Genomic DNA, 26,154 nt, shown 5'->3' on the forward strand with positions numbered 1-26,154 from the left:
ATCAGATCTTGATATTTTCACTCATACTTTCGCAGTAACTATGTGGCCGTAACACCTCTCTTGTAACCTTTTAACTCTTGATCGGAATTACAAGGTAGCCAGGAAATCGGTCCTAACCCCCCCCCCCCCCTCCCACACACACACATAAGTTTTTCTGATGTCAGTTTCTGTAAATTCATGAGATCATCGCTTAATTGGCATATTTATTATTTATTATCGGGTGGATTGTTCTGAAGAATTCTCATCGCACACGAACCACCGACTCAAATTTTGATTATCGTAAAAGCACAGCGAAGTTTTAGTCGAATTGATGCTATCTTGATATTTGCTAAGTAAAATTGGATCGATGTATGTGCACAAACTTCTTCGAGCAGATGATCTTAGGTTAATTTTTTCCTTTGGTTTTGAGGGCAAAATATGGTGCCTGTATAGTCGAGTGGACTACACAGAGCGATACTGCCCAAAGAAAGATAATTTTTCGAGACCTTTCTTTGTCCGGTTCCCGAGTTAGTCGATGTTTGGCACAGGGAAAGTAGGGATTTCTTTTCGAAAACTCGAGTTTTAACTTCTTAGCTCAAAATTCGATTAGTATATGGTTGATGATCATGCTGAGGCAAAAAATGGTTCAAAACATCGAGTACATTAATACACTAGTAGGCTAAGGGTTAGGTATGTACTGAGAATGCTCTTCCAAAGATCAAATAAGGACCTTTCAAGCTACTTCAGGCATCTAATAAGCAGAGTGTCTCATACCGAAAAATAAAATCGTCTACCCTCCTTTAATAAATGCAGATAAATTTTTCGTACAAACTGCCATACGCTTAATTTATCCCAAATGATTTACTTGACATAGGCCTTACCAAAATTCAAAAATGTTAAAGTAATGCTGTTGCCATGAAAGTAACTTCACGTCACACTAATAGGTACTAAATTTCATTAAATTTTAATTACTTTACATTATTTCAATTATATAAAATTACTTAACTTATATTAATTTACTAATGACATATTACTAGTACCTGCAGTGAAATACAGATATTTCACTGGAAGTTTCTTGTAGCATCTCCAGCGTATGATATGATTAAAAGACTATTAGAATTCAAACGCAAACGATTATAGCTGCATGCTTAATGATGACTACAATTCCTATGTCAGCACTTGTCTAGTAGATTGAAACTAAAACACGATTTTTTACTCTGAGATTAAAAATGCATTTGGTATATTCATGACTGTAAGGTTCAAAAAAAACCGTATATATTTCTCAACAAATTATATATTATGTATGAATTCTCCTACTCAAATTGCGAGTTACTATCGCCAGGACGTGGAACGTCGTGGCGATAGTAACTCGCTCCCTGCGGTAAACAACACGTCCTTCCCAACAGCGTCACTATACAGAAGACACAAGAAAAACAAGTAGTTTTATTGTATCACTGACTAAGGTACAGAGACATTTGTAGACTGTGTACTATATTTCTCAACAAATTGTGCAACTAGAGACAACTGAGATAAAAACGGCACTAACTAATGAATCACATCTTCCCTCCAACAGAAACTGCTGTATAGACTCAAGCGAAACCATATGTTGCGCCGGCAACATATGGTTTTGCTTGACACCACCCCGTCGTGAACGTGTTAAAAACTAAGAAATATATAGTGAATGTGTTTCAAATATTATGGAATTCGGTTGAAGAGAATTAGCATTTCAACTCAACTGTTGGCCTGCCTTTGTCTTTGATTCGAGCAATCTTTCGTTAATACCGCGCCAATCATATGCCATTCTTCATAACTGCTCTATCTCTACTGGCCTACCATTGCTGTTTCACGCTCAGCTTTTACTTCCCATTGGTCATTTGTGAAGGATTGTTCATTACGTATCTCAAGTCTTGTAAATTACTGGTAATTTTTGCTTGAAATAATGGAAAAGAAAATGAAGCTATTTGGGTAGATGACTTTGACGATGCACACAAGAAAACTGTTCTGGACAAAAGTAGCGACAGCGAATAGGAGCTTCTTGGTAAGTCACACCATTTTCAATTTTTTTCTGAAATCTTTAGTTTCCGAACATCCCCGCATATATCTCGCACCACGATTTTTTAGCTTTAATTTTGGGAAGTGCGAGTGATATTCGAATAAATACTGTAATTTTTTTAGCTTTCAAATTCTTACGTATGGATCATTGGTTAAAGACTGGATTTATAAAACGCACAAAGAGAATAATATAGCGAATACAAGTAGCTGTAAGCAACAAGAAAACGGTGATATAGCATCTGGATCAAATGAAACTGATAAGGGTGTGTCGTGTGACACACCCTTAAAGAACCAACTAGGAAGAAGATGAAAAATCTTCGTAAGTATGATATGAATTACTTGAAATGTGTATTTTCATAGACAGGAAATGAAGAGGAACCTATTACAAATCTTGTTCTATTAAAAATTAATCATATTTTTTTGTTTACATGAACATATAAATTGAAATAAAATTTATTTATTTCTTCTTATTATTTTGATAAGGGGATACTTGGTAAAACTGAAGATTTATGAAGGAGTACTCAGATATCTGAAGTCTGAGAAACGCTGCTCTACTGAAACAAAGGGGCAAGTTTTTCTTTAAGTGAGGAAAGTAAATGGCGGATTTTGTTAACTGGTTTAAAGGTGGTAGTTGGATGAACTTTAAGATTCTGGAGATACTTTCAGAAGTGTGGCGGGGAGAGGAGAAGAGAGTTTGTTTTGATTTACGGCCGAAGCAGCTATGACTGTGAGGATCGGTCAGTTTATGTGTGTGTGTTCTTCCGGCCGATTTGCCTTTTTTAGGAGAGGAAAATTCTGACAAGTTTCCTGGAGGGGGGGGGGGGGGGACCGTTCCAACTCCGTATGAGATTAGTTTACTCACTTTCAGTTTAAAAAATCTTATAAAGGTTCTTCGCTTCCTAGAGGGAATTCGAACGCAAGTCTTTTTAGCTAAAGGGCACCGCTATTACCGACTGAGTTACGGAGGCTTTGCGCATTCGGGGACATATTTTGCATAATGAATGAAGATCTGCTATAAATAAGTGCCTTTTTATTAATATTAAATTTAATTACTTTATTGATGGTCGGACTGGTACTGGAAAATCTAAATAGGCACTGGACTTAGACAGATTCTAGATTTGGATAAATAAGTGCTTTTTTATTAATATTAATATTATGTTATTTATTCCAGCAGGGATTCTTGCTCTCATAGGAATACAAATGAGTTTTCGCATTTCTGAGTAACTAAACGATTACAGGTGAAACTGAATTTTTTTGACTCACTTTAGAATTGTAGCCATTTAGAGACACGATATTTTCAATTATTGGAACTTCTTGTTGTAGAATCCATAAGGTCCTATCGAGGATTACCATGAATGTATACAATGGTGAACCGGACCAGTACTCACATATTCTCTAAAAGTTTCAGTTTTTAAACTTATGATTTCTTTAAAACTTTTTTGAGAATCTAATTTTAAATTTAAAAAAAATTAATTTAAATTTAAATTAAAATTGAAAAAAATAGGGGAACTTTCTACATATTACAATTATAGATTAAAACAATTTAATTCGTTCTATTTAATTAGGAGTTTTTTTTTGATAACTTTATAAATGTTTTAATTTTAATGACGGTGGTTTTCTATCCATACCGAAGGCAGAATTCATCATCTATTATTTCAGTATCTCAATGACGAGCGAGCTGGTACTGGAAGATCTAAACAGGCACTGGACTTACGACAGATTCTAGATTTGGGTATGACATCAAATGTTTGTTTCAAAACATAGATATATTACTTAAACAAAAGTAACAGTTTGTTACATAATCTTTTGGTTCTCTCCAAATCATTGGCAGCCCCTTTCCTCTGAATCCATTGAGACAATGTAATTTTACAAGATGTACAATAATAATGAGAATTCCATTTTATTGAATCTTGTTCTTCTATTTCACACCCCAGGTAATGAAAGTATGTAGTCCTTTACTTCTCGAGCGATGTTGTTTTGCTGTTTAACATTGGTAAACGAATCACACAAATAATATTGGATTTTCAAATCTATAATAATAATAATAAAACGGAGGATTAAAACACGTGCAGCGTAAGTGAGAATTCTAATAGACTGTTAGTGTGTTACAGAATTCCTTGATGTAAGACAGGTTCCGACGTGTTCATATACATTCAAACCATGCCTCAGGTCGTATTTTCAACCCCACATTTGGATTCAAAAAAGACACGAAAGGTCAAGTGCCATTGATTTCAAATTTTAGTATTATTACTGACTAAATTATGATAAAACTTCATAAATTTGCGAAAAGCGTACATATCTCAGCTGTTTACATATTTCATTTCATCGTGAAAATTTTCGCTGCTTATGGCCGGTCTGTCTATGACGATTTCCACCATTCAAAGGGCGGACCATGACGGTTCTGTGATACGTTATTTTTGCTGAAAGTCCAGGCATCTTAGATGGAAGGGTATGGAGTAGATGATTCTCGTTATCTATTGCTATTTCTCTCTAAACCGGTGTTTTTGTTAGTACGTTAATAAAAACTAATAAATAATGAACATTGCTTATTTCTTAAGTGCATTATTTTCGCAAAACGAGCAAACATATTCTCTACATCCGTTTGTTTTGAATCCTGGTGGAGAGATTCTGGTGAAATTTGGTATTTGGAAATTTTATTGAGTCATATTTATTTTTATTTCAATAGAACAATTTCGGCTACAGTTGGGATAAACTGTATGATTCCTTTTATGATTCTTAATCAAACATTTTTATATCATCCCATCATTTTTATATATACTATTTTGCTAGATATTTCAAGTTCGTAAACGCTAATCGTAGTGTCAAGAATAGGCGCAAGACAACTTTTAAAATATCATAATAAAAGAGTGGATTATTATCTCTGAAAGCATTCAAAATTTCAACCATTTTTTTTTAATTTCATTTAAATTTTCTTCTTATTAAAATAAAAGAGACTCACCTTGAGGTTCATAACAAGGCACTTCTTGCTGGTCATGTGGGAAGAGTAAGAACCGGAGTGGGAGAACCTCTTGCCGCAGTTGGGGCAGACGAACGGCTTCTCTCCGCTGTGGATCCGGATATGCTCCTTCAGGTGGTGCTTGAATTTGAACGCCTTCCCACACTCAGGACACTTGAACTTCCGGAGCACCGTGCTTTCATCGTGGCTGATCATGTGCCGCTGTAGACGGTACACGTTGGCAAAGCTCTTATTGCACACCTTGCAGGACTAAAGGGAAATGCAGGGGAGGGAAAAGTCGAGCTAGGGACATGCAAGTGCCTATCGGCTCTATTAAGGAAGTTCTAGTAGGTTAATCGAATAGGAAGTAGTGAGTTAACAAAGTTTCTTAGGAGTCAAAGGTGAGGTCATAGGTCAAAAGTGCTATGGCTATGTGTATCAAAGGTGAAGAGCACAGAAGAGGACGCTGTAGCCTCAGCGGTGACCACTAGCGTTTAAATTTCACTTTATCGTGCAATCTGTATCTTAAACTTTGGTTGTTAAATTTAAATTTAGCTTATTAGAAGATAGCAATGATGACGTCAGTAGCGTGCATATATGTTTAGCACAGGAATAAAACAGAATCGGAAAAATTAAGGGTCGTCATAACAGTTCTGAACAAATTCGTTAAATGTACTTTAGCTTCGCATAAGCTTCTGAGCTCTTCACGACAAACATATACCTTTTTTTTTACTAAATAATACTATCAGCTGCTCACTAGTGAGACAGTGCCAACACACATACAAAGGGCAAGAGGTCACATGCAAGTATGGTGCTACCTCTAATGTTATGGAAAGAGAGGATAGTTTACCTCATACTCATAGGGAAACACACACACACATAGCAATTCCTCAGCATAATGCTTACTTTGTAAAGGAGCAAAGTCGAGGGAAGTGTTTTTGAGCACCACTTATAATTTTCGTTAATTTGATGCCATTAGCGTTTCCATTGCACCTATTTAAGATTCGTGTTTGTAAACTAATTTTCAGTTAATCATCTCTACTTTGCTTGCTTACAATGTCAGTAATATCTGATGATCACAGTTTTATGCAATCATAAACCATCCACACATTTGCATAAACAGTCAGCTTATGATTCAGCATTTATTTTACGTGAATCATACCAAATTCATTTTCCTTTGCATGTCATTAGGCTATATTAACGGGTCCTTCGACTTAGGAAATAGCTCTTTGTGACCTACTGTAAGGACTCAAATCGTAGTGAAAATCGAGGTGAACACAAACCTCCTCATTTGTAGGATTAAAAAGACTTGCTAGTAATGACTGTTTAATAATTCGTAGAAACAGAGATGGCAAACATAAAGAAAAATAGTCATTTTTAAACAACTGAATGATAAATCACTTCTGTTTCGTTAACTTGAAAGTGATAAAGAAAATCACAATTAAAACGACCTTTGGAATTGTACTGCCGCGATCACCTGATTATTACAAAACCAAAATTCAATAAAGAACATTTCTCTCTTTCTTTGTTCTACGCTTTACTTCTTTATCGCAACAATACACGTCTTTGGAATTTCGGTTTTCTTTTTACTGATCATAATCTTCTCTTATCTATATTAGTTTCTGCTTACTCATTCTTTCATACTGAATACGTTCTTTCTGAGCTGAGATAGCATACAGATATACGTTCAGGTAACATTTACTTCATTGGTGAAAATCAAACCAGCTGCCCTGTGCTAATATACACCCTCTTGTCCAAAAAGAAACCGAACTTTTGATAGAAAATAAAACACAGGCCAATTATAATTATTCAAATCATTTATTTCAATCAATATACTCTCCCTCAGCTTCGATACAGCGTTTGGCACGGTCAGTTAATTCGTTAAATGAGTTTTTTATATCGGTTAGGAAACTGTTGAGGGTCGTGGTTCCTGCCGCTTGAACGTTTTCAAAGGTGTTGTATCGCTTTCCTTTCATCGGCAAATGAAGTCGGGGGAAGAGAAAGAAGTCACGGGGTGCTAAATCAGGTGAATACGGCGAGTGATCCAACACACAAACTTGGTTTTTGCTCAAAAAACTGTCTCACAATGCTCGAACGATGAGATGGTGCATTATCGTGCAAAAGTGACCAGCTGCCTGCATCACGATATTGATGCCGTACGAAACGAATTCTCGCTATCAATCGCTTCGAAACTTCGAGATAAAACTCACCATTGACCGTTTGGCCAGGCGGAACGAATTCTTTGCGGATAATGCCCTTGAAATCGTAGAAACAAATCAGCATTGTTTTTACTTTTGACTTCTCCAAGCGACTTTTTTTCGGATGCCCCTCTTCTGGTGGTCTCCACTCAGCACTCTGGCGCTTTGTTTCGGGCTCATACTCAAACCACCAAGTTTCGTCAGTCACCAGTAAAGATCATTTCAAGGAAGTTCGAGTCCTTACGAGCGGTTTTAATGAGGTCCTTGCAGTGTTCAATTCGATACATTTTTTGGTCGTCGGTCAACTTGTGGGGAGCAAATCGCGAATTCAATTTACGAAGGCACTGTCGGTCAAAATGTTGTGCACTGTTGATTTTGGAATCCCCAATTCATTTTCAATCAATCTCACGGACGATTTCAGGTTTTCTTTGATGAAATCATGCACTTTTAAGATGTTAACTTCGCTCATTCCAGTTTTTGGATGGCCCAGCTTTTCGTCGTCCTCAAGCATCTCATGACCACTTTGAAATCGCTTAAATCACTCGTAAAATTGAGTACGGGATAAGCATTCATCACCATATACTTTTTTTTGAAGCATTTGATGCCTTTCGGTAAAACGTTTACCAAGTTTAACACAAAAGTCAATCGCAGTTCTCTGTTCGAAACTCATTTTCCGACAGTTCGTCAAAACACACCGTCACTCTTGGCATTATAACTCGGCTTCTAATGAAACAAATGTCATAAACAGTTGACACAACACTAATGAAGGTTGCCATTTTCGACAACAAAAAGGTACAACAGGTGGCGCCACTAGTTTCTTCTATTTTCGAAAAGTTCGGTTTATTTTTGAACAGAGGGTGTATTTATAACTTCCAAAAGTAGCGCCTCTGTAGCACTCGAGTTCTTCATCTTTTAGAACCAGCAAATTGGCTGAAGAACAGCCTCAATTAATAGACACTATACTTTGGCTATAATTTCGGCAGCCCATGCAACCCAGAAACATGCTGAGGAGGTAATGACAACATCCTTGGATTGGAAAGATTTGGATTCAATTCCCATTACAGTAGGACTGGGACATTTACATATTTTTCAAATAAGAGAAAGCTCATTTCAATCATCACTGCTAAGATTTCTCATCCCGCATAACATTCATAACATATCCAGAATACGATGTCCACGTTATGATATAACACACGCCTTTTTAGCCATAGTTGTTTTCATGTAGTCGAAAAACTTGAAAAACGGCGCTGATATAACTGTTTAAAATTGGGGTCTCCATAACACATTCGGAAGAATGACACTGATGAGACTGCCACGACCGTCTAAATTTTTGTTTTTCACCCATTATTTTCGAAGTATTTAGATTGCTTCGGAGCCTGCGAATTGCGTGTCCTTAATCATTCTACATATATAATATTTTGGGAGATGAAAGCCCGAAACTTCAGGAGGAAATAAACTCTTCCTGCCTCCATATGAGATCTGTTAACTCACTCTTACTTGAGTGACGTCACTTTTATCGACTGTGCTACAAAGGCGTTTGTTTTCGAAGGTAAACATTTTTAGCGATAGTGTGCATGTTACTAATACAGTTGAGAATTTTATACATATGATAGTACAACAACCTATCTCAGTATCTCATCCTCTTCTGACTCATACTACAAGAAGATCGGTCTACTGCAGCATTTGTCAAACTTCTTTACAACTCATGCGTCTCTAGAAAATTAAAAGCAGTCACTGCACCTCACCGAAGTCATATATTTTTCTAAGATCATTTCTCATACCATTTACACAGAAAGAAGAAAGAGAGAGCAGTTTCTATAATTTTAAAATCAATTCTAGACTACGATTTTCGTGGCTATTTGAGAAAGACAGTTTTTGAGAAAATAATAAACAACTTTTCACATTGACAGTTTTAGTGACCTGTCCAAATATTTCATTTCTCGCAATGATCACTAACTTGATTCGTAAATGAAGTTGTTTTTTTTTTTTTTTCATATTTTCAAATGAAAGAAATTTCGCGTAAGTTATACCGGAGGTGAGAGAAGATGAAAAGAAACAAAATATGCTGACAATAATTGAAACGCATGTGTGAATGGTTCTGGAATGCATTTGTATTTAAAGACTCCTTGAAGCATTTTAATAGCAAATTATTACTTTTATTTTATAATAAAATTATGCAATAAATGCTTTAAAAGCCATATCAAGTGATATTTATTATAAAAACTACTTTATCAGAAACTTGCACATTTTAAAATCTTTTTTACACATTTTAAAAAATGAGTAAAAATGCTCCCATAGCAATTTGGCTTGCAGCCTGCCACAGCAGCTGTTACTCCCTTAAAATCCCGTTTCTTGTCCACCACAATAAGTTGCATGAAGGTAGTTATGCAAGTTTCAGCGGCACTGTTCCTAATTTATGTTGGATGAAAATACTTCTTTATAAACCAGGCAAGGCATAAGTTCACAAAGAGTTGTTCTGATATTGAACTCTACAAGACAACTGAAATATATTTGGTTAACTTCAGCTTCTTCAAAAAAGGAAGAATTTCGGATTTAATTTCCGGTTTCTTTTATAGTTTATAATTGAATATGTGAAAAATGACATGATGAGTACTGACAGTTTCGCTTAATATTTTATTCTGGCTAAAATTAAAGGGTACAGTTTGAATATGATTTCTGTGTTGTCTTATATTGTGACACACGAAATGATCATGTGGTGTGAAAGACCAGACACTGATAATATATATATTTCTTCAGAAAGAAGCAAATACCCTTCGAATAGCCATGTCTCCTGCAATTAGGACAACATCTCTCCTACTATTGCACTCGCCTACTAATGTTATATGGATTCGATATGTCATGTCATCTCCTACAACCACAAAGTTTAAAATTTGGTGACTTCTATGGCTAGGTGCAGCGGAAATTTTCACTGATTATGAGCTCTTTCACTACTAAAGACACACACACACACACACACACACACACACACACACACACACACACACACACACACACACACACACACACACACACACACACACACACACACACACACGCACACTCTTTCTCTCGCAGTTCTGTTACAATCACACTATTTGCAGTAACAGTCTCGGGTGCTGATGGCTAGCGGTGGAACTATGGTTGTTTCTCACTACAATAGGATTTCGTTGGGCGCCCATGAATTTTAATTCATCTTTAAATCTATTGTTGGGTTTAAAGAAACCCAACAATGTTCAATTTCTTCAAATCTATGCGATGCAGCTTCCTGAAGGAATCGTGGACCACCGAGGACGTCAGCACAGAAATCACACTCTTTCTCAACAGTTACGAATATTCAGATATGAGCGTGATTCAAGGGTTTCTAACTTCGACATTTATACGTACTGAAGGTTCCGTCTGCGCGGTTAGCCAGTGGCTGTGCGCTTCGCAACCTGGGGAAGGAGTGTCCTAGGTTCGATTCCCGTCGACGACGTGAGGAGCTGAAGGATCTTCCTCAGCCATAGCCAAGTTAGCCGGTCTTGGGCGTGGACAGGAGGGTTTTTTTTCCGCTAGTTTATTTGGGGTTTTTCATCCAGCAAGCAGGCAAACCGGCCCCATGAACACACAGGGATACAGCCAGGAATACTTAGAGGCATAGGGGTATTTCGGTTACGAAATCCAAGCATGCTTAGAAGGTTGTGGGCCTTAAAGGCCTGTTAAAGCCATTGGGATAGGATAGATAGAAGGTTGCTGGTGGTGAAAGTACCCCTGTCATCCAGAACAGCTTGAAAAAAAAAAAAAAAAGGATTTAGATATTAAGTGATTTAGTTATTGAGTTTTTATACCTCTGACACTAAATATGTATGGATGGCGTAACCGTATTATTGGTTGCGCTTTCCACAAATACTCCAACGTATATATCTTTTGGGGAATACTATATAAGCGCTGCAGTTTGTTGAAAGGACACAGCAATGTGCGTATCACAATATCTCTTGGATACGAATCTAGGTGTTTTCTATAATCATCATTCTTCGAATTGTCTGTGATGTCGTATACACTTATGCTACCATCCACATAGCACGTGATCGTTAGAAGTTTTGGAATTAAGGCTCAAGCGACCAGGACTGTTAGACTAGTATTATGCCTGTAAACGGTGTGTGTTCTGTAAACGTTTGCCTGCTAAGACGAAAACCTGACTATCCGGAAGAAAAGCGTTGGCGTTTGTCAATACATATTTGAGAATAGCACATGCTGCAAAATCCAAAGTCATACCTTCGCCTTAACGCTCATCTTCTCGTATGCAACTGATTATAATTTTAGAGTGATTAAAGATTTTGAATCAAAAAGATATTCGTAATTGTAATCGTTTATTACGAGATTTTGCTTTGCTAATCTTGAATGATGAATGCGACTAAACAAAAATGAGAAAGAAAAGTATTTTGTTTTCAGTTTCTGTTTTGGGATGACTGACTGGATACCACCAAGTATTAACAAAAGATTACTATTAGGTGGATACAGAAAGACCCAGTAATCTGAAATCTACAAATTGTTGATGCCTTTCTTTCGAAAACGAAAGGCATAGGTCACAACAGGTCAACCTCTTACTCAGCAGTTTACTGGATACAGTCCCTTAAGGTCATCTTAGACAAGCATTTCAGGCAGGAGTCACAGAATTCATTCATATTAATACTGACAAGTATAAAAAACAATTAATTAATTATTAGAAGTGATGAGTTCATCACTTTAACTTGATGTTAATGTCGAATTATTCGTCATACATTATTATCCAAACAGCAATTCGTCGAAAGGGCTGTGATGTGCAAGTCGGAATAAAGCAGTTTTTATATTTTAAACAGGATTTAAGGTAGAAAATATGGCAACATTAAAGTAACTTTATAAGATTTTTAAACTGCATCTATAATATAGTTTTAATTAATTCAATATTAAGTTTACACTTTAGGTTCAGAAAGAAAGAAAGGTTAAGGAAAAAAAAAGAATTTTAGTCCTTAACTTCACTGTACCTCAGACAAGTTTTAGTAGCGCAGAGTTTTCGCATTAAAATTGAATGTTGTGCATGAAATCAAGCAAGTGTTTTTTTTTTTTTTTATTTATTGAAAAATGGATTATCATTAGGAGAAAGCAAATCTGATCTCTGCATTTTCTTTTAGAAAGAACAATGCTATTGTAGTATTTACGTAATCATATTGAAATACTTTCTCAGTTTATTTCGAATTGCTTAATTATTTAATTTGTATAGAAAGTCCCAGAACAATCATTTAGTCTCTTTTTGAGTCCATCCCGTATTCACTTTCGCCGATTACGACATTCACAATAATTTTGATGCATTTCTGACCTTCAACACTTAACAGGTTCTCATTATCAGAAATTGTTAACAAACAAGCCTAAAAAAAGTTAGTTAAATGATTATATCGAATTAACAACATATAATTTTCTTGTTTTTTAGTTTTTAGGTAGTTCCTCTATAGCTCAGTGTAATTATTAGATTTGTCTGCATTCTGCAGAGTCGAATTGTTTTGGAATTAGGGCCTAAGCAACTAAGACTATTGGATTAGTATTATGTCTGTAAACGGTGTGTGTGTGTGTGTGTGTGTGTGTGTGTGTGTGTGTGTGCCGTAAACATTCTGAGGCATTCATTTACGATCAAACTGCCAGGCTATCACTAAACTTTTAATTATTCATGATTATACTTGTTAACCGCCATGAATATCTGTAAATTTGTAATAATTCACGTCAGTGAGGATTTTTTAACGTTTAAAAATAATGGCTTGATGTCTCAGAACTCATGAGGGGACATCAACATACGAATTTAGTTAATGATTTGAAACTCTCATTCCTCGTAAAAATTCGTAACGAAATCTGTATGTAGATTAAATCATTGACGTCTATTTTATTTATGGAATAAAAACCAGCAACTCGTTATATATTTTTGCAAACTTAATCTGCAGGTGCAGTGATCGGACTTTGAGTTAGAGAAAGAAAAGAGCTACAGCTTCATATGTTTATGTTCTTATACTTTCAAGAAGCTTTATTTACCTGAACAGAAGAAGAATGGAGAATCTCGTGTTTTTCTAGCTGTTCCTTTTGGGAAAACGTGGCACTGCATTTTGTACAACCGAATGTATTGACGTCTGCCTTCTGCTCAGTGCTGCCACCTGTGTGCACCGTGTTAAGATGATCTCGTAGCACTTGGAGAACCTGGCTTCCCTTGAACACGCTGTCACAGTGGGGACACTTTAGGCAATCGTTCAGCATCTTAGCGCCATCTGCAAAGACAAAGAGGAATGTCGATAAGAAAAGACGTGTTTCGTACATCAAAAGGAAGTTCTTTTAGAGTGAGAACGAGATTGACTGTTGTAGAAAGCGCGTGGGTTACGGCGCGATCCTGTTTTACTTATGGTAGCGTCTTAGTGTTAGTCACAACTATTCTTGTATTATTGCGCTGCAGTTTTTGAAGGCTTACAAACTGTTTCTCTCTCCTCGCAACATCGTAGTTACTTCAAGATCTGCTCTCATCCTCTCCAGTAATGCTTTCTTTTCTTTTTTTTTCTGTCTCTTTGTGTACGGTAGTCGTAGTTATTATCGTTATATTATTTTTATCTTAGACGACAAGAATGAAATAAAAATGCTACAACTACGCATGCTCGGTAGAAATACGTGACGATAATCTTGAAGTCACTGGTGTCAAACCACAACCCTATATGTGGGTCACATTTCTCGCCCCGCAGATATCCGCTTGTCATATTCATTTCATAAAATTTTAAAAATTAATTAATTCATTCATTATTCTATTTTCACTTCCAGATATACCAACTTAAGGTATGTTTGTTTTTTTTTAATCAGTCTTTTGTTTTAATTTGTACGACACGCGAGTCGCATTATCAAAGATGTAGAAAGAATATACTTTGTTGTAATATTTTCTATATTAGGCTGGCGAATAAAGAATTACAACAAACAGTCTGCATATGTTGAATTCGGGAGGGGGAGTATGTTTGGGGGCCGTCAACCCATTCAAATAATACACCGATGATTTAAGAACAATTATGATATGTATTTATGTAAATTCAAGTTCACTTTTGTTTGTGAAGAATGCCTAACATTATTAGTCATTCATTGTCAAATAGGGAAACACACGTTTCACTACAGCTCTCTAATCAAAAAATTAAATAACACAGTTTTATCATCAACTATGTGGTTGATTGTAATTTTAATGCGAGTGATGATAGCAGAAAGCAGAATTTTTTCTCTTAACAATTTTATTACCATTGTGCCGCACCTGAAACCGAGTTTTACGGCAGAATTTGAAATTCAGAAGAAATTTCCAATTTATGAAGCAACAGTATACGTCAAATGATATGCACTCTTGTGTGACATTTCTTTGTCATGCGATTTATTCGCAGGTGATAAAGTAAAAAAAAAAATAGTATTGCTCAACTGTAGTGTTGAAAACAGGCGATATTGATCAACAGGGAAGAAGTCATAAACAAAAAATAAATAAATAAAATACCTCACGACAACAAGAGTGAGTGAGAGAGACGCAGAACAGTCGTATCAACTATACATTAACTACGAAGAATATTTGTATGCATTTCTGTCGCTGACTGGACAATTCAAAAATTCCGAATCGAAGTATGTATTATTCACAACCGTCAGCAGAAGGGCACGAGATCTGCAGCTACCTTCATACATACTGTATACATCTATGTTCTCTACAATGTTCATATAGATACACACATACAGAAGTGCTGTTTCCGTTGTAAGGCATACTCTCGAAACTTTGGATATCTTGTAGAGAATCTTTCTCTCTCTCTCCCTCCCTCTCTGGCAATCCGTACTCGCACGCACGCGCCCAGTGATCAAATAGACTTCTTAAAAGTTCTAGTGCGGTTCTAGGCATTATTTATATCTTCTGAGCTGTTTGTATTAATAGTTCGTAAGCACTTTTTACTGTTTTGTTTTATTCTTTTTAGTTAGTTCATTTATTTTATTTTAGCTATGATATTCGCAATTTATTAATGAAATTTATTTTATGTTATCGATTTTTTATTTTACTGATTTCCCGTTTTAAATTATAGTTATAATTTTATTTGCTTTTTTCCCTCGAAATAGTTTATTAAATTTTATTGATAAGGATATATTTAGAAACGACGATAATATCTAGCAAACGGTTCTTAAAAATCTGATTGCTAGACGATGTCCATGGTAGCTAGCGTCTAAATATTTCGAAACAAAATTTTTCCATTTGAAATAAAAGATCCCCAAATTTCAGTTTTGTTCTTGATTGGATGATTTTATTCACCATTGCACAAACACTTTCCATTATATGAAAAAAAACGACTTCATATACTCATGAGTTTTCTTTCTAATTTACTTCTATATATCTGCTCATTATGTCTTGGTTCATTCTTGATATAATGAGCAGGAATGTAGGAGTAAATAAAAAAAAAAAAGAAGAAAACTAAGAACTACATGAAGGTGTTTTTTTCACGTGACACACTTTAAATAATTCTTTTGCTAGTTTTCGGAAATTTTTTGTGTGTTTAAAATTGTATTTGGGATTTATATACTTACATTCAATAGTTATGCGAGTGGATATCGCTTTTCATGAGATCAGGAATCAGCATAGCAAAAAAGTTGAATGTATGCTACTTCTTTTGAGACGTGGGGGATTTATACCCGAATTGTCGTGCAATTCTTTTGATTTTGAAATAGTAATTAATAGTAGTTTAAAATTAAATACTTAGCAGTAATGGAGTCATTGAAAGCACAGCGCAATTCCATTTATATAGTTAACTTTACCTTCTTCTACTTAGCTCGAAGTCTTTTTAGACTAAGTTAAACATGAAAATGGAATCATGTTACTAGCTCTGGTTAGTGCAGCGTTTTTCATATGTGTCGCATTAATTTTATTATTTTATTTACTTATTTTCAGAAGAGGATGATTTTCTTGTTGATTACATCACGTGAATATGCCTACATGGTCCAAGTGCGGGAACACACACACATAACCAATAATGCAACAAAGGAAACAAACCTTAACCATAATAGCAACATTTTTTCCTGTTATCTGATAAATCAATCAATAACTTGGCTTAGATTTAAAAACTAGCAAGTATATATATATATATAATATGAAAATGTCAATGATCTTTTTCTATCAAAATTTTCTATTGCCTTTTTTTGTTCCAAAAACGAGCAGAAGGAAAGAAAATCCCATTTGGAGCAAAAACAAAATCTGGTAAGTACTCTAAACGCAGAGGGCATTAGTGGTTAGTGCTACAGTAAACAGCACTGGACAAGTGTTTCCACGATACAACCAGAGACACGACATGTAGGGAGAAGAGAAAAAAAAAAAAGTGTGCAGGATGGGGGTGCTAAATTTTCAATTTCTTATATGTATAGTTGGTGAAGCACATGCCATCCTTTTCGGCTTCCATTAATCACAACAGATATGTTGGCGTAATTTACAGAACGCTTCATGTCCCTTTTATTTGTCCCTGAACGTATGACTGACATCACAATTTTCACGCTGGCTGGGCAGAATGCCAACTTTGACCCCATGCTTTCAACACGTGGGTCATTCGTCAAGAGAGGAATTCTTGCTGGCCACAATTGAAACTGCTATCTCCGTAGCCGCTGTCCCTTACAACTCAAAGGAATAACGTGAACCTATTTCATCAAAATATAGTACACACCGAGCTCTAAGAAACTTCAAGGGATGTCAGTTATGGTATGCCTCTACCAACATCTAAGGAGAAAAAATTCCTTAGTTGGTAAAAAAAAAAAAAAAATCATTTCCCTCAGGTCATTCTAAATAATTTCAAAAGGTGGCACAAAAATGTACATTTAGCTAAGTCAAATTCATGGTTCTGATTGGACGTTTGATTTTATACTTACTTTATTTTTTTAAAATAGTGTATTGCTAAACATATTAATAAGACTGTATACATATTTCCTTTAGGGGAAAGTTGACATAATGGTGGACATGTCTAAACTTTTTATTATTCGCGTGTATGCAATGCGTATGATGCTTGCATTATTACATATAAAATTTATATGTAATAATGCAAGCACCTCTATATTTATAGAGAATCTTATTATTAACTCAGTAAAATAAACTACTAAAAGCCGTGAAAGGTATGTACTTAGACTTACTCTAAAACAATAAACAGAATTTATAATCCCAAGAACTGACTAATACTAAAAGAATAAGTTCACGTTGAACTGCTGTGATTGGTTGCAATCCTGATGATGCAATCCAAGCAACAATTATATTTAAAAAATCACAAGAGTAATGTTGCATCATTTTTGTATCGTACTGAGAAAAAAAAATCCTCAGTGTGTGTGTGTGTGTGTGTGTGTGTGTATATACTGTCATTTATTGTATATGTTTAGAAACTCTCCAACTACTGTAGGAGTTTTAGTGGGAGGACCTAAAACACATTTCGCTCTAAAAATAAATAAATAAAATAAAATAAAAGTTTCCAGCTTTACAACAAGCAGAAAAAAAAACGAAGCTCTGGATGGACATCAAGAGTGGTGATTTCTGAAAGCAACGGATTGAGAAATATTAAAAAAAAGAGCAGGAAAGTACTTGAAGTCAGGATGCATATTGCATCGAAAAGTACGCACATGAGGAAGAACTGTTTGAAAACTTAACAAGATTTTTCCCTCTCCACTGAATTCATCGCACAATTTTAGTTACAGAATAGCATGGAAATAGTTGGCTTTAACCCAACAGAAAAGTTTATGCTAGATTGACAGGACTTGTAGGTACATACCAATCAAATAGAAGAATTAAACGATATTTTCATGACACCAACGCAAAAGGGTTTGCAGATATGCACTAATTATACTGTTAATAGATCCAGTGTTTTGCATTTATGCAAATGTATATGTAACCATATTTCGTTGTGCATTTCTTAAGTATTCCAGTATATTTCTTAAGAGTTCCAGTTTCACAGTTTGTTTCATTAGATTCAAGATGAATATTTCTATATAACGTTAGCAACTCTTTTTATATATTTAAACAATCATACATACATGTTTTTAAACAGAAAAAAAGTTCTCTCTTTAAATTATGCATATTATGGGCAAAAAAAGAAAAAAAATCTATAAAGACATTTTATGCATGATTTATATGGCACTTTTTCACACTTTTCGGGATATATTTATGAGTAATGTTTTTGAAAGGAAGAAGGGAACACAAATGAATAGGACAAAGATAAAAATGGACAAAAATGTTTGGTCATGATAATTTTCACAAATGTAATTATAGCACAAAAGAGAAAACAATATAAAAGTCCATTACTTTACGTGCAATAAAAAAAAATCTTACCAAATTGCAGTGTTTCTTAAGTACAGAAAAATTTGTCCCCCATGACGTCGCTCAAAAACACCACAACAATTCCATAGTTCATAAATCAACACTTCAAACCTTGCACTGTCATATACTCGTCGATCATTAACATTTCTATGTATAGCAACAACCTTCCCGTGCCCTGGTGTCCAGCTAGACAAGACCGGTTACAGCACGTCGCTATGAACTGCTGATCAAAGGGATTGAACGCTAGGGCATGCAGTGCACTGGACATAATTAAGATTCTATCAGCGCCACGGAGTAACCAAACCTCGAACTACGTTTGGCATTCGCTAACCCTCCCCTTTTACTACTGAATGGGAGGTATAACAAACTCTACACGCCCCCAGTTTATATGTGAGGGTACAATAAGAAACGAACAGTGTGGGAACTTTAACTATCGGGGGGGGGGGGGGAACAGGGAGGGAGTGCTGATAAAGCTAGGCTTAAAAGAAACGCCAGTTTTCTAGTGTATCGCTTGGCATTCCCCATTCCTGCACTGGCTGCTAACAGCACAGCCAGTCTAGGGGGAATTAGTCGTTGTCCTGAGTCAGGCCGTCTCCGACATCTGATAGCGTCTTCATCCACGGCCCACTGGACTGGAACAGGAACAAGTGGGAGGGTGGCATTTCGTCCGCTGCTCCTCCCTTAGACCTTCTACTGTTGTGGTTCGCTGAACACGAATTCCTGACCGTTTCATGAACGACGGGATGACCTTCTGCTGCGGACAGATGTTACCGCCCACCGGCAGATGGCACTGATGAAAGATTCGACCTCTTGCGATTTCATACCGCAGGTTCGTTTATTACTCACTAAAAAGTAGCGGTAACGCGATACAAATAAAGAGATTATCTTAGTTTGCAGGATTGAAATTAGGAGGGTGGCATTTCGTCGGCCGCTCCTCCCTTAGACCTTCTGCTGATCTTAGTTTGCAGGACCTAAATTACTCGGATATCATAAATCGTGTAAGATCTTAATAACTTAATTTTATTAGGGTTTATTGCGAGCGAAAATCAGGAACTCGAAAAGAAATGCTCCTTGATGCAATTTGACCTCCTCAGCATTTTATAACGAAATTCTTAACATTTACGTATCATTCCGAGAAAGCACTGCTTTCCTTCACCGCTTTTCTTGATCAGCATTTCCCGTAGTGTCTACCAGGTGGCACTGCGATCATCGACAACTTCCGCTTCAAGGTCGCGCACACACACAACGGTGAACGATGGTGTATAGCTCTGGCAAGTGGCCGTTTTTACTGATACTCGCGCGCGCGCGCGCACACGCACACACAACATGCTAGTAGGGTAGCCCCGGATATCACGGCTCCCTCCCTCCTTCCCTGTCTGAGTTTACAGCGACGGTCTGGGGGGGGGGGGGAACTTTTACTGTAATGTCAGCGTGAGACATTTTCCAGGTCATCGTCGTTTATCTCTCTGACAAAAGTCGACTGGCGTTGCTCGATAAGATTGTTAATCTAATGAGAAAATTGTACTTTGTAACTGTAGCTCTTCAGATAGGTGAGGTAACCGGAAAGAATAGAAAAGAAAAAAAAAACGGTGAAAGAATAGTTTATTTCGGGCACCTTAAAGCGTCTACTGACGTGTTATGTTTGCTCAGATAGCAATTAACAATATAGCGAATGGAGAATGCCCTTACATCAGTGCGTGGAAGTAGGGCTTGCTATTTGATATCGAGTTGCAATGAGAACTCGGAAGATGGCGCCCGCATTGAAGTCTCACGTTTTTATTAAATGTTTCCAAGTATTGCGTACATATTTCCGCTTTAGCTTATATATGTATTCGCCCAGTATAAGTGAGAGAATACTGGAAGATTAGCGTAAGAAGACATTCGCCATGGTGTGAATTCGGCATTTTCCCAATCTCTTCCGTAACCAAGAAAGGCGTTTTGAAAAGTTATTACCTTTTGGTGTGCCCGTTGCTTGGTTTATCAAGGGATTTCACACGAGCCATTCTGGCTTTGTAATAATATTCATATTTAAAGTAGTAATCTTATCTTAGAACCAATATAAAAGGGAAGTTCGTTTCGCAGGGGTTAGGGATACTAGAGGAGAGTTGTTATTTCTGTTCCGTACACATGCATAAGCCGTCCGCTACAAAAATAAATTACTCATTTGGGTCTCTTCATATCCTTCCCTACTGCATATCGCGTGCTGGAAGCAGCTCGTATGATTACAGAGTTCACAATAAAAACCGCTTGCCGGAACGATAAAACGCACCGCTTTTGGTCCTCTGTGGCCTTCTGCACAGGTCAGAAGAGATGTTCAGCACGCGGTGGTCCGCCTACCCCAACTTATTAACTTCACCCTTAATGCGCCCGGCTGTATTCCACTTACTCCTCCGAAACGGGAGGCTTCTGATCAGGCTGGCGATAGCGGACTGCTTTAGAGCCAGGTAGAGGTGGTTTGCCGTCGCCGCTCGACTCACAATACCGCCGTGCCGTGTGATTTACATACTAACAGGCATCACCTGTGTCTCGCCAGCTGCGCGATAAGACCGTGTGCTCCCGCAGCTCGAGAGCTTTTATGTCCGTGCCAGCCGTCCCAGTCACAGTCGAGGCAGGCCGTTACGACCCCCATCCAGACACCTATTCTCCATATGGTAATATCGCGCCATCGTATGCGGCTCATCTCGCGAGCGCCTGCCGCTAACGGCGGCTTGACTCCATGCCATTCTTGGCTCTCCATATCGCTTGCTATTGTCGTAGTGCTTCCGTCTTCGCCTCTTTGCAAACGGGCTTCTCAAGAAAATCACACACGACAAAGGACAACTTTCAGAATGCCGGGCGGGAGGAGGTGGGGTGGGTGGTGTAGGGGCGGGGAGAAAGGGGGATAGAAAACGTTCAGTGATGGCATTTTGCGAAGTTTCTTCCTGGAGTTTTGGAGGTGAGGACATTATGAACTTTTCAACGCCAACTGTACACACGGAACCACGACTTGGAACACGCCGTACAATCTCCGGGAGAGCCGGACAATGAAGAGTCCAAAAATACGAAGCGGCAGTCGAACGACTAACCAGGGTGTTGACTGATGCAGCATATCAAATCTGAAATGCCCGGATGTGGCATCTAGAGCTGAATTTAATAACAGGCTACTCTTTGACATGCCGGGGCATGGAACGCCGTTTTTAAATTCCTCGTTTGCCCTTTTGTGCACGTGTAATACATATACATGCCTCCCACGCTGAGATGGCTTTTTTTTTTCCTCCCTTAGGTTTCAGCCTCCACTGAGGGCCGACTAATGACTGTATTTCAGTTTCCAGATGCGAGTCAGCCCCTCCATTCATCTCCATCTGAATGCAGCAGTCGTAGCCCAATACAAATTGAGGCTGCCTGCCTGCGCACTGTGATAAATCATCCACCTGTCAATGCCGGCCGCTGGAACTCGGTGACTCGGTGGCGGCACGTGAGGGCTGCCAACAGCCGTGGCCATCAGCTCCCTGACATCGATTCCGCCTCACCTTGTGCCCAATACCCCCCACCCCCCCCCTCCTTCTCTAGGAAACCCGACCCGTTCCATTTGTCTAACCAATACAGTGGCGATGGCATATCTTGCTCATCTATACCATTGGCGCAGACAACACACATTGATTCCCGTCTGAATCTGCACAATGTCTTTGCTCCCATTAAAAGTCGACAACACTGCTACTCACTTGTTCTTTTATGTTTAGGTATGACAGAGAAGAAAACACGCGCACCGTCAGTAATTGTACTATAGTTCGTTAGTCTATTGTAATAAACCAAACTAAGAGAATCGCGGACCTTTTTTTTTTTTTCGGTTTAAATATTTACTGAATGCATCATCACAAAGAATCTTCAGATATTCAGCAATAAAAAAAAAAGGAAGAAAAATTGTCTCCTTTATTATACATATTTAAAAGAAACTCGACCCTTTTTTTGTTGATATTCTTGCCCTAATGAAATCAGCGCACCTTCTTAAGATTGCAAAACAAACAGTATTATAGTAAAAGAATAAAAATATGCACTCCAAGAAGTATACAGGATTTATATGTCGAAATGATGACGCAACAATATATGCTGGAATTATTTTACATTGTACATTTGTGCATGAGAATTTTTTTTTTTTTGCAATTTTATTGCTTATATTTTCTGTTATGAAAACATAAGTTTTTTAGATTTTAAGAAATACTTTTATGATTTAATTTTTTTGAAGCATTATCTTATTCCTCTTCTTCCAAAGCATGATCAAATCAAACTAGACATAAACTACAAAAAATTCTAGTTTGATTTGATCATACTTTGTTGCATATCTTTGGTAAACAGTTATTTTGATCAACTTATAATGGCTGAAAATGTTTGATACTATAAACCATAATTTCTAAGAGCTATGCTTTAAAGATGGTCAATAGTGATTCGCTTTATATTTATAAATTATGGTGTAATTTGAACAGATAGAATGGGGTTGGAATAAAATAAAAAAAAATCATCTACAGCACTTCCTAATGTCTAGACGAAGTTTAAATTAACTTTTCAAATATGCTAAATTTTTTTTTTTTTTTTTTAGCGTATGGAATTCATTGCGAGAAATCTAAGCATAGCTATCAATGCGTGAGTTACTAGTGGATTTCTAAATAGCGAGAAAGTGATCGGTTTAAGATTTGATAAATGCAACACTTCTGTTTACATAAATTTAGTCTTCCATTTCCTTAACTTGGTGAAACAAGCTTCTAGGCCATTTCATAAATCTTTCCATATTATATTCTTTATCAAATAATGTCAGTAACGTATGCTATGAATAATTGGACCAAGAAAAACATTTTCTCGTACAAGATATCTCTTTCCACTTAAATAATCTCGATTAGTAACGTCTCCGCACACTCTTTGGTCCTCACTTTATCGATCTATTTCTCTATCCAATCCAACATGTTTTCTTTCTATCCTTTCAACAAATTTCGTACACTACATGCAAATAGTCAAACGATAGAAAAGGTAGATATGCTCTAAAAAATTACCTTTTTTTCTTTATGTAGTACTTAAGGTACAAACTTTAGCCATGAAGTCTTTAGCTTCGAACATTCGTGCGAAAATCCACCTAGAAAGAAGGGGGGGGGGGAAAGAGAATAAAAGGAGAGGGTTACTAGAAGTGATCAATATAGTTGGTGGCGACTCCCTGCTAGGCTGCTCGGAGGACAAGAGGAGCCTGACAACTCCGTGGAGGATTTAGAAAAATCTCCTGTTAAACCATGGTATAAGGTTTTCTTCTCGGAGTCAGGATATAAGGAGTAATACTTAGACAACCCTGGTATTTTAGATATATCATGTCGCGTGTTTGTACACATGGGCCCAGATTTGGTCTGCCGAACGCACAAACTCACTTCGGATACACAACGGGCAGTTAGAGGGTATCAGATTAAGCCACACAGATAATTTCTCACTTGACCATTTCTTTTTTTATTTCCTTAACCGTTTCTGGAGGCTAGGGAAGGAAGAGGAGGGGTGAATGAAACGTTCAAATCCATTAACCAGAATGACTTATGGGACTTATTCCAAGCGATGTTTTTTCCTATTCTCTCTCTCTCTATATATACACAGGTAAATGATTAAAAGTGTACACTTCTTTAAACGAACGTTGGGGTTCATTAAAAACTGCTTTGTCCCACTCCCAATACTGACTGTGATCAAGGAGAGGATAATGGTGAGAAGATCAATAAGAAATTAATGGAACCTTGGATGCATCACTTGTTATTTCCTTACTCGATTAAATTAGCCATAAAATTATTTGCTGAGAAGCTTCACTATCATTTAAATGCCTTCCTGATGAGTTTCCTGTGGATATCACGGTTAATGTTAAGATCAACTCTGGGTTGGAGACACGAGGCTCAGTAATGAGTAGGAGGGGAGGTAGCGGCATACCTGTGTTCTGATATACAGTACACACACACACGCAGCATATGGAATCCTGCTCTGTGAAATGGAAACCACTTAAGTGCGTTTTACTTCCCCCTTTCCTCCCTCCAAACTGGGGAAGCAGCTTTCCTCTTATTACTCTTCTTTACCTAATGACATTGGGCGTAAACCAAATAGCTTCAAAATGAGAAGACTTGGATGACTGTTTCAGAGATTTTTGTTTCTTTCTCCCAGAGACAGCAAAATAAACAAGTGAGGATGAACGCAGTTCCAGTGTAGTACGCGAAAAACAAAAATAGCTGAAAGTGGATCGCACTTGCTGAGAAGGGAAATCTAGATTCATTTTGCTTTCCTAATCATTTCTTAGTAATGGGATCCACGTTTTCGTGTTGGAATGCTTGGAAAGCAACAGCACATCGTTCAAAATTACAAATATCGCGCAGTAATCATTTAAAAATATCAACGAGCCTCGGTAACGTAGTCGGACTTCGACAAAGGTTGGAAGAACCTGGATTCGAACCCCGTCTAGAATGCGAAGAATTCTTATCAGGATTTTTCAGTTAAAAAAAAAGGTGAATTAGTCGGTGTCTTACGAAGGTGAAAAGATTTTCTTCCTGAGTTTTTCACTCCACAATCGGAAAAACCAACTATGTTATTCTAAAAGTATGGTTGCGAAAGCCAACCTGGGCGGGTGGTGGACTTTAAAGGTCATCTTCTTTGCGGTATCACAAAAAAATTATGATGTTTTGTTTCGATGATTTTATAGTAAAATGTTTTTATTTCGAGGCAATACTAGCATTTTCATTCTGGAATAATTATGGAGAACACCAAAGAAATATTATTTCTGACACTTTATTCTTAATAGTTACGTCCTTACATATGTTGCTCGGCAATATACCGAGGTCATTATGCAAATAACCGGAGGACGGCTACTTAATTTAGAGCTGATTTGTTGAGATTATTACAAAGGTACGTTCTGTTTGTATATCTATACTATAAGCTGGATGCACTGTGAAAGTCGGTTCGTTTAGATTGGTGAAAAACCAAACGAATTCCGCCTGACGGGATAATTCAGCGCTACTTCACTTTATACCCACTTAGATGTTGGTCGTCAGAAAATAGATGAATTTCATTGAAAGTTTGTGTGAAGGGTCCATCTTTGTTTTCTAAAGATGGAACCCTATCTAGTTTATTCCGCCCATATTTAGGTTTACACCCCTTCGTGGGTGTGATTGGCATTGGGTTTTCAGAGGGTTTGTGTATTTCTCTCTCTCTCTCTCTCTCTCTCTCTCACACACACACACACACACACACACACACACACACACACACACACACACACACACACACACACACTGTCTTAGCATCCGTGAACGTTTCAGAGAAAACAGTCTTCCCATTTTGTTGTTGTTTTCTGCTACTTAATTATCCACATTATTTGAATTAGCAGATCACCGATCTTGTTTTGTTGGACGTCATTGTTTTGTCAGTCGGTGGGTGGGTGGATGGTTTATTGAAATGTATTCATGTGAGTTTTAGCATAAGATCTTAATTTTTTTTTAGTCTTTGATAATGTAATTTCAGATGCTAACTACAAAGAGAACTAAGATCAGAAGATCGTTAATATAATTTAAAATTAAATTCTTACCCGGGTGAAAGGGGGAGAACTCCTGTTTTTTTTCTTCTTGATTTGTAATAGATAATTATGGTTTAGCATTTCTCAAAACATT

The 26,154-nt window shown here is 37.1% G+C and overlaps 1 protein-coding gene across 9 annotated transcripts in view; it reads right to left on the minus strand.

The window, feature by feature from the left end:
- zfh1 (Zn finger homeodomain 1) overlaps nucleotides 1–26,154 on the minus strand; it is a 432,332-nt gene that overhangs the window by 20,804 nt on the left and 385,374 nt on the right. For 8 of the 9 annotated variants that reach the window (XM_090413020.1, XM_090413016.1, XM_090413024.1 and 5 more), the window contains 2 exons: nucleotides 13,219–13,448; nucleotides 4,991–5,257 (listed from right to left, as the gene is read on the minus strand). In XM_090413020.1, the coding sequence (XP_090269146.1) occupies nucleotides 4,991–5,257; nucleotides 13,219–13,448 (497 nt within the window). The remainder of the gene's footprint in view (nucleotides 1–4,990; nucleotides 5,258–13,218; nucleotides 13,449–26,154) is intronic. The other variant, XM_090413021.1, reaches the window with a different exon arrangement.

Source organism: Typopeltis vanoorti, chromosome 23 (genome assembly GCF_054136105.1).
Source record: "Typopeltis vanoorti isolate ZY-2024b chromosome 23, IOZ_Tvanoo_1.0, whole genome shotgun sequence".
Classification (NCBI taxonomy): Eukaryota; Metazoa; Arthropoda; class Arachnida; order Uropygi; family Thelyphonidae; genus Typopeltis; species Typopeltis vanoorti.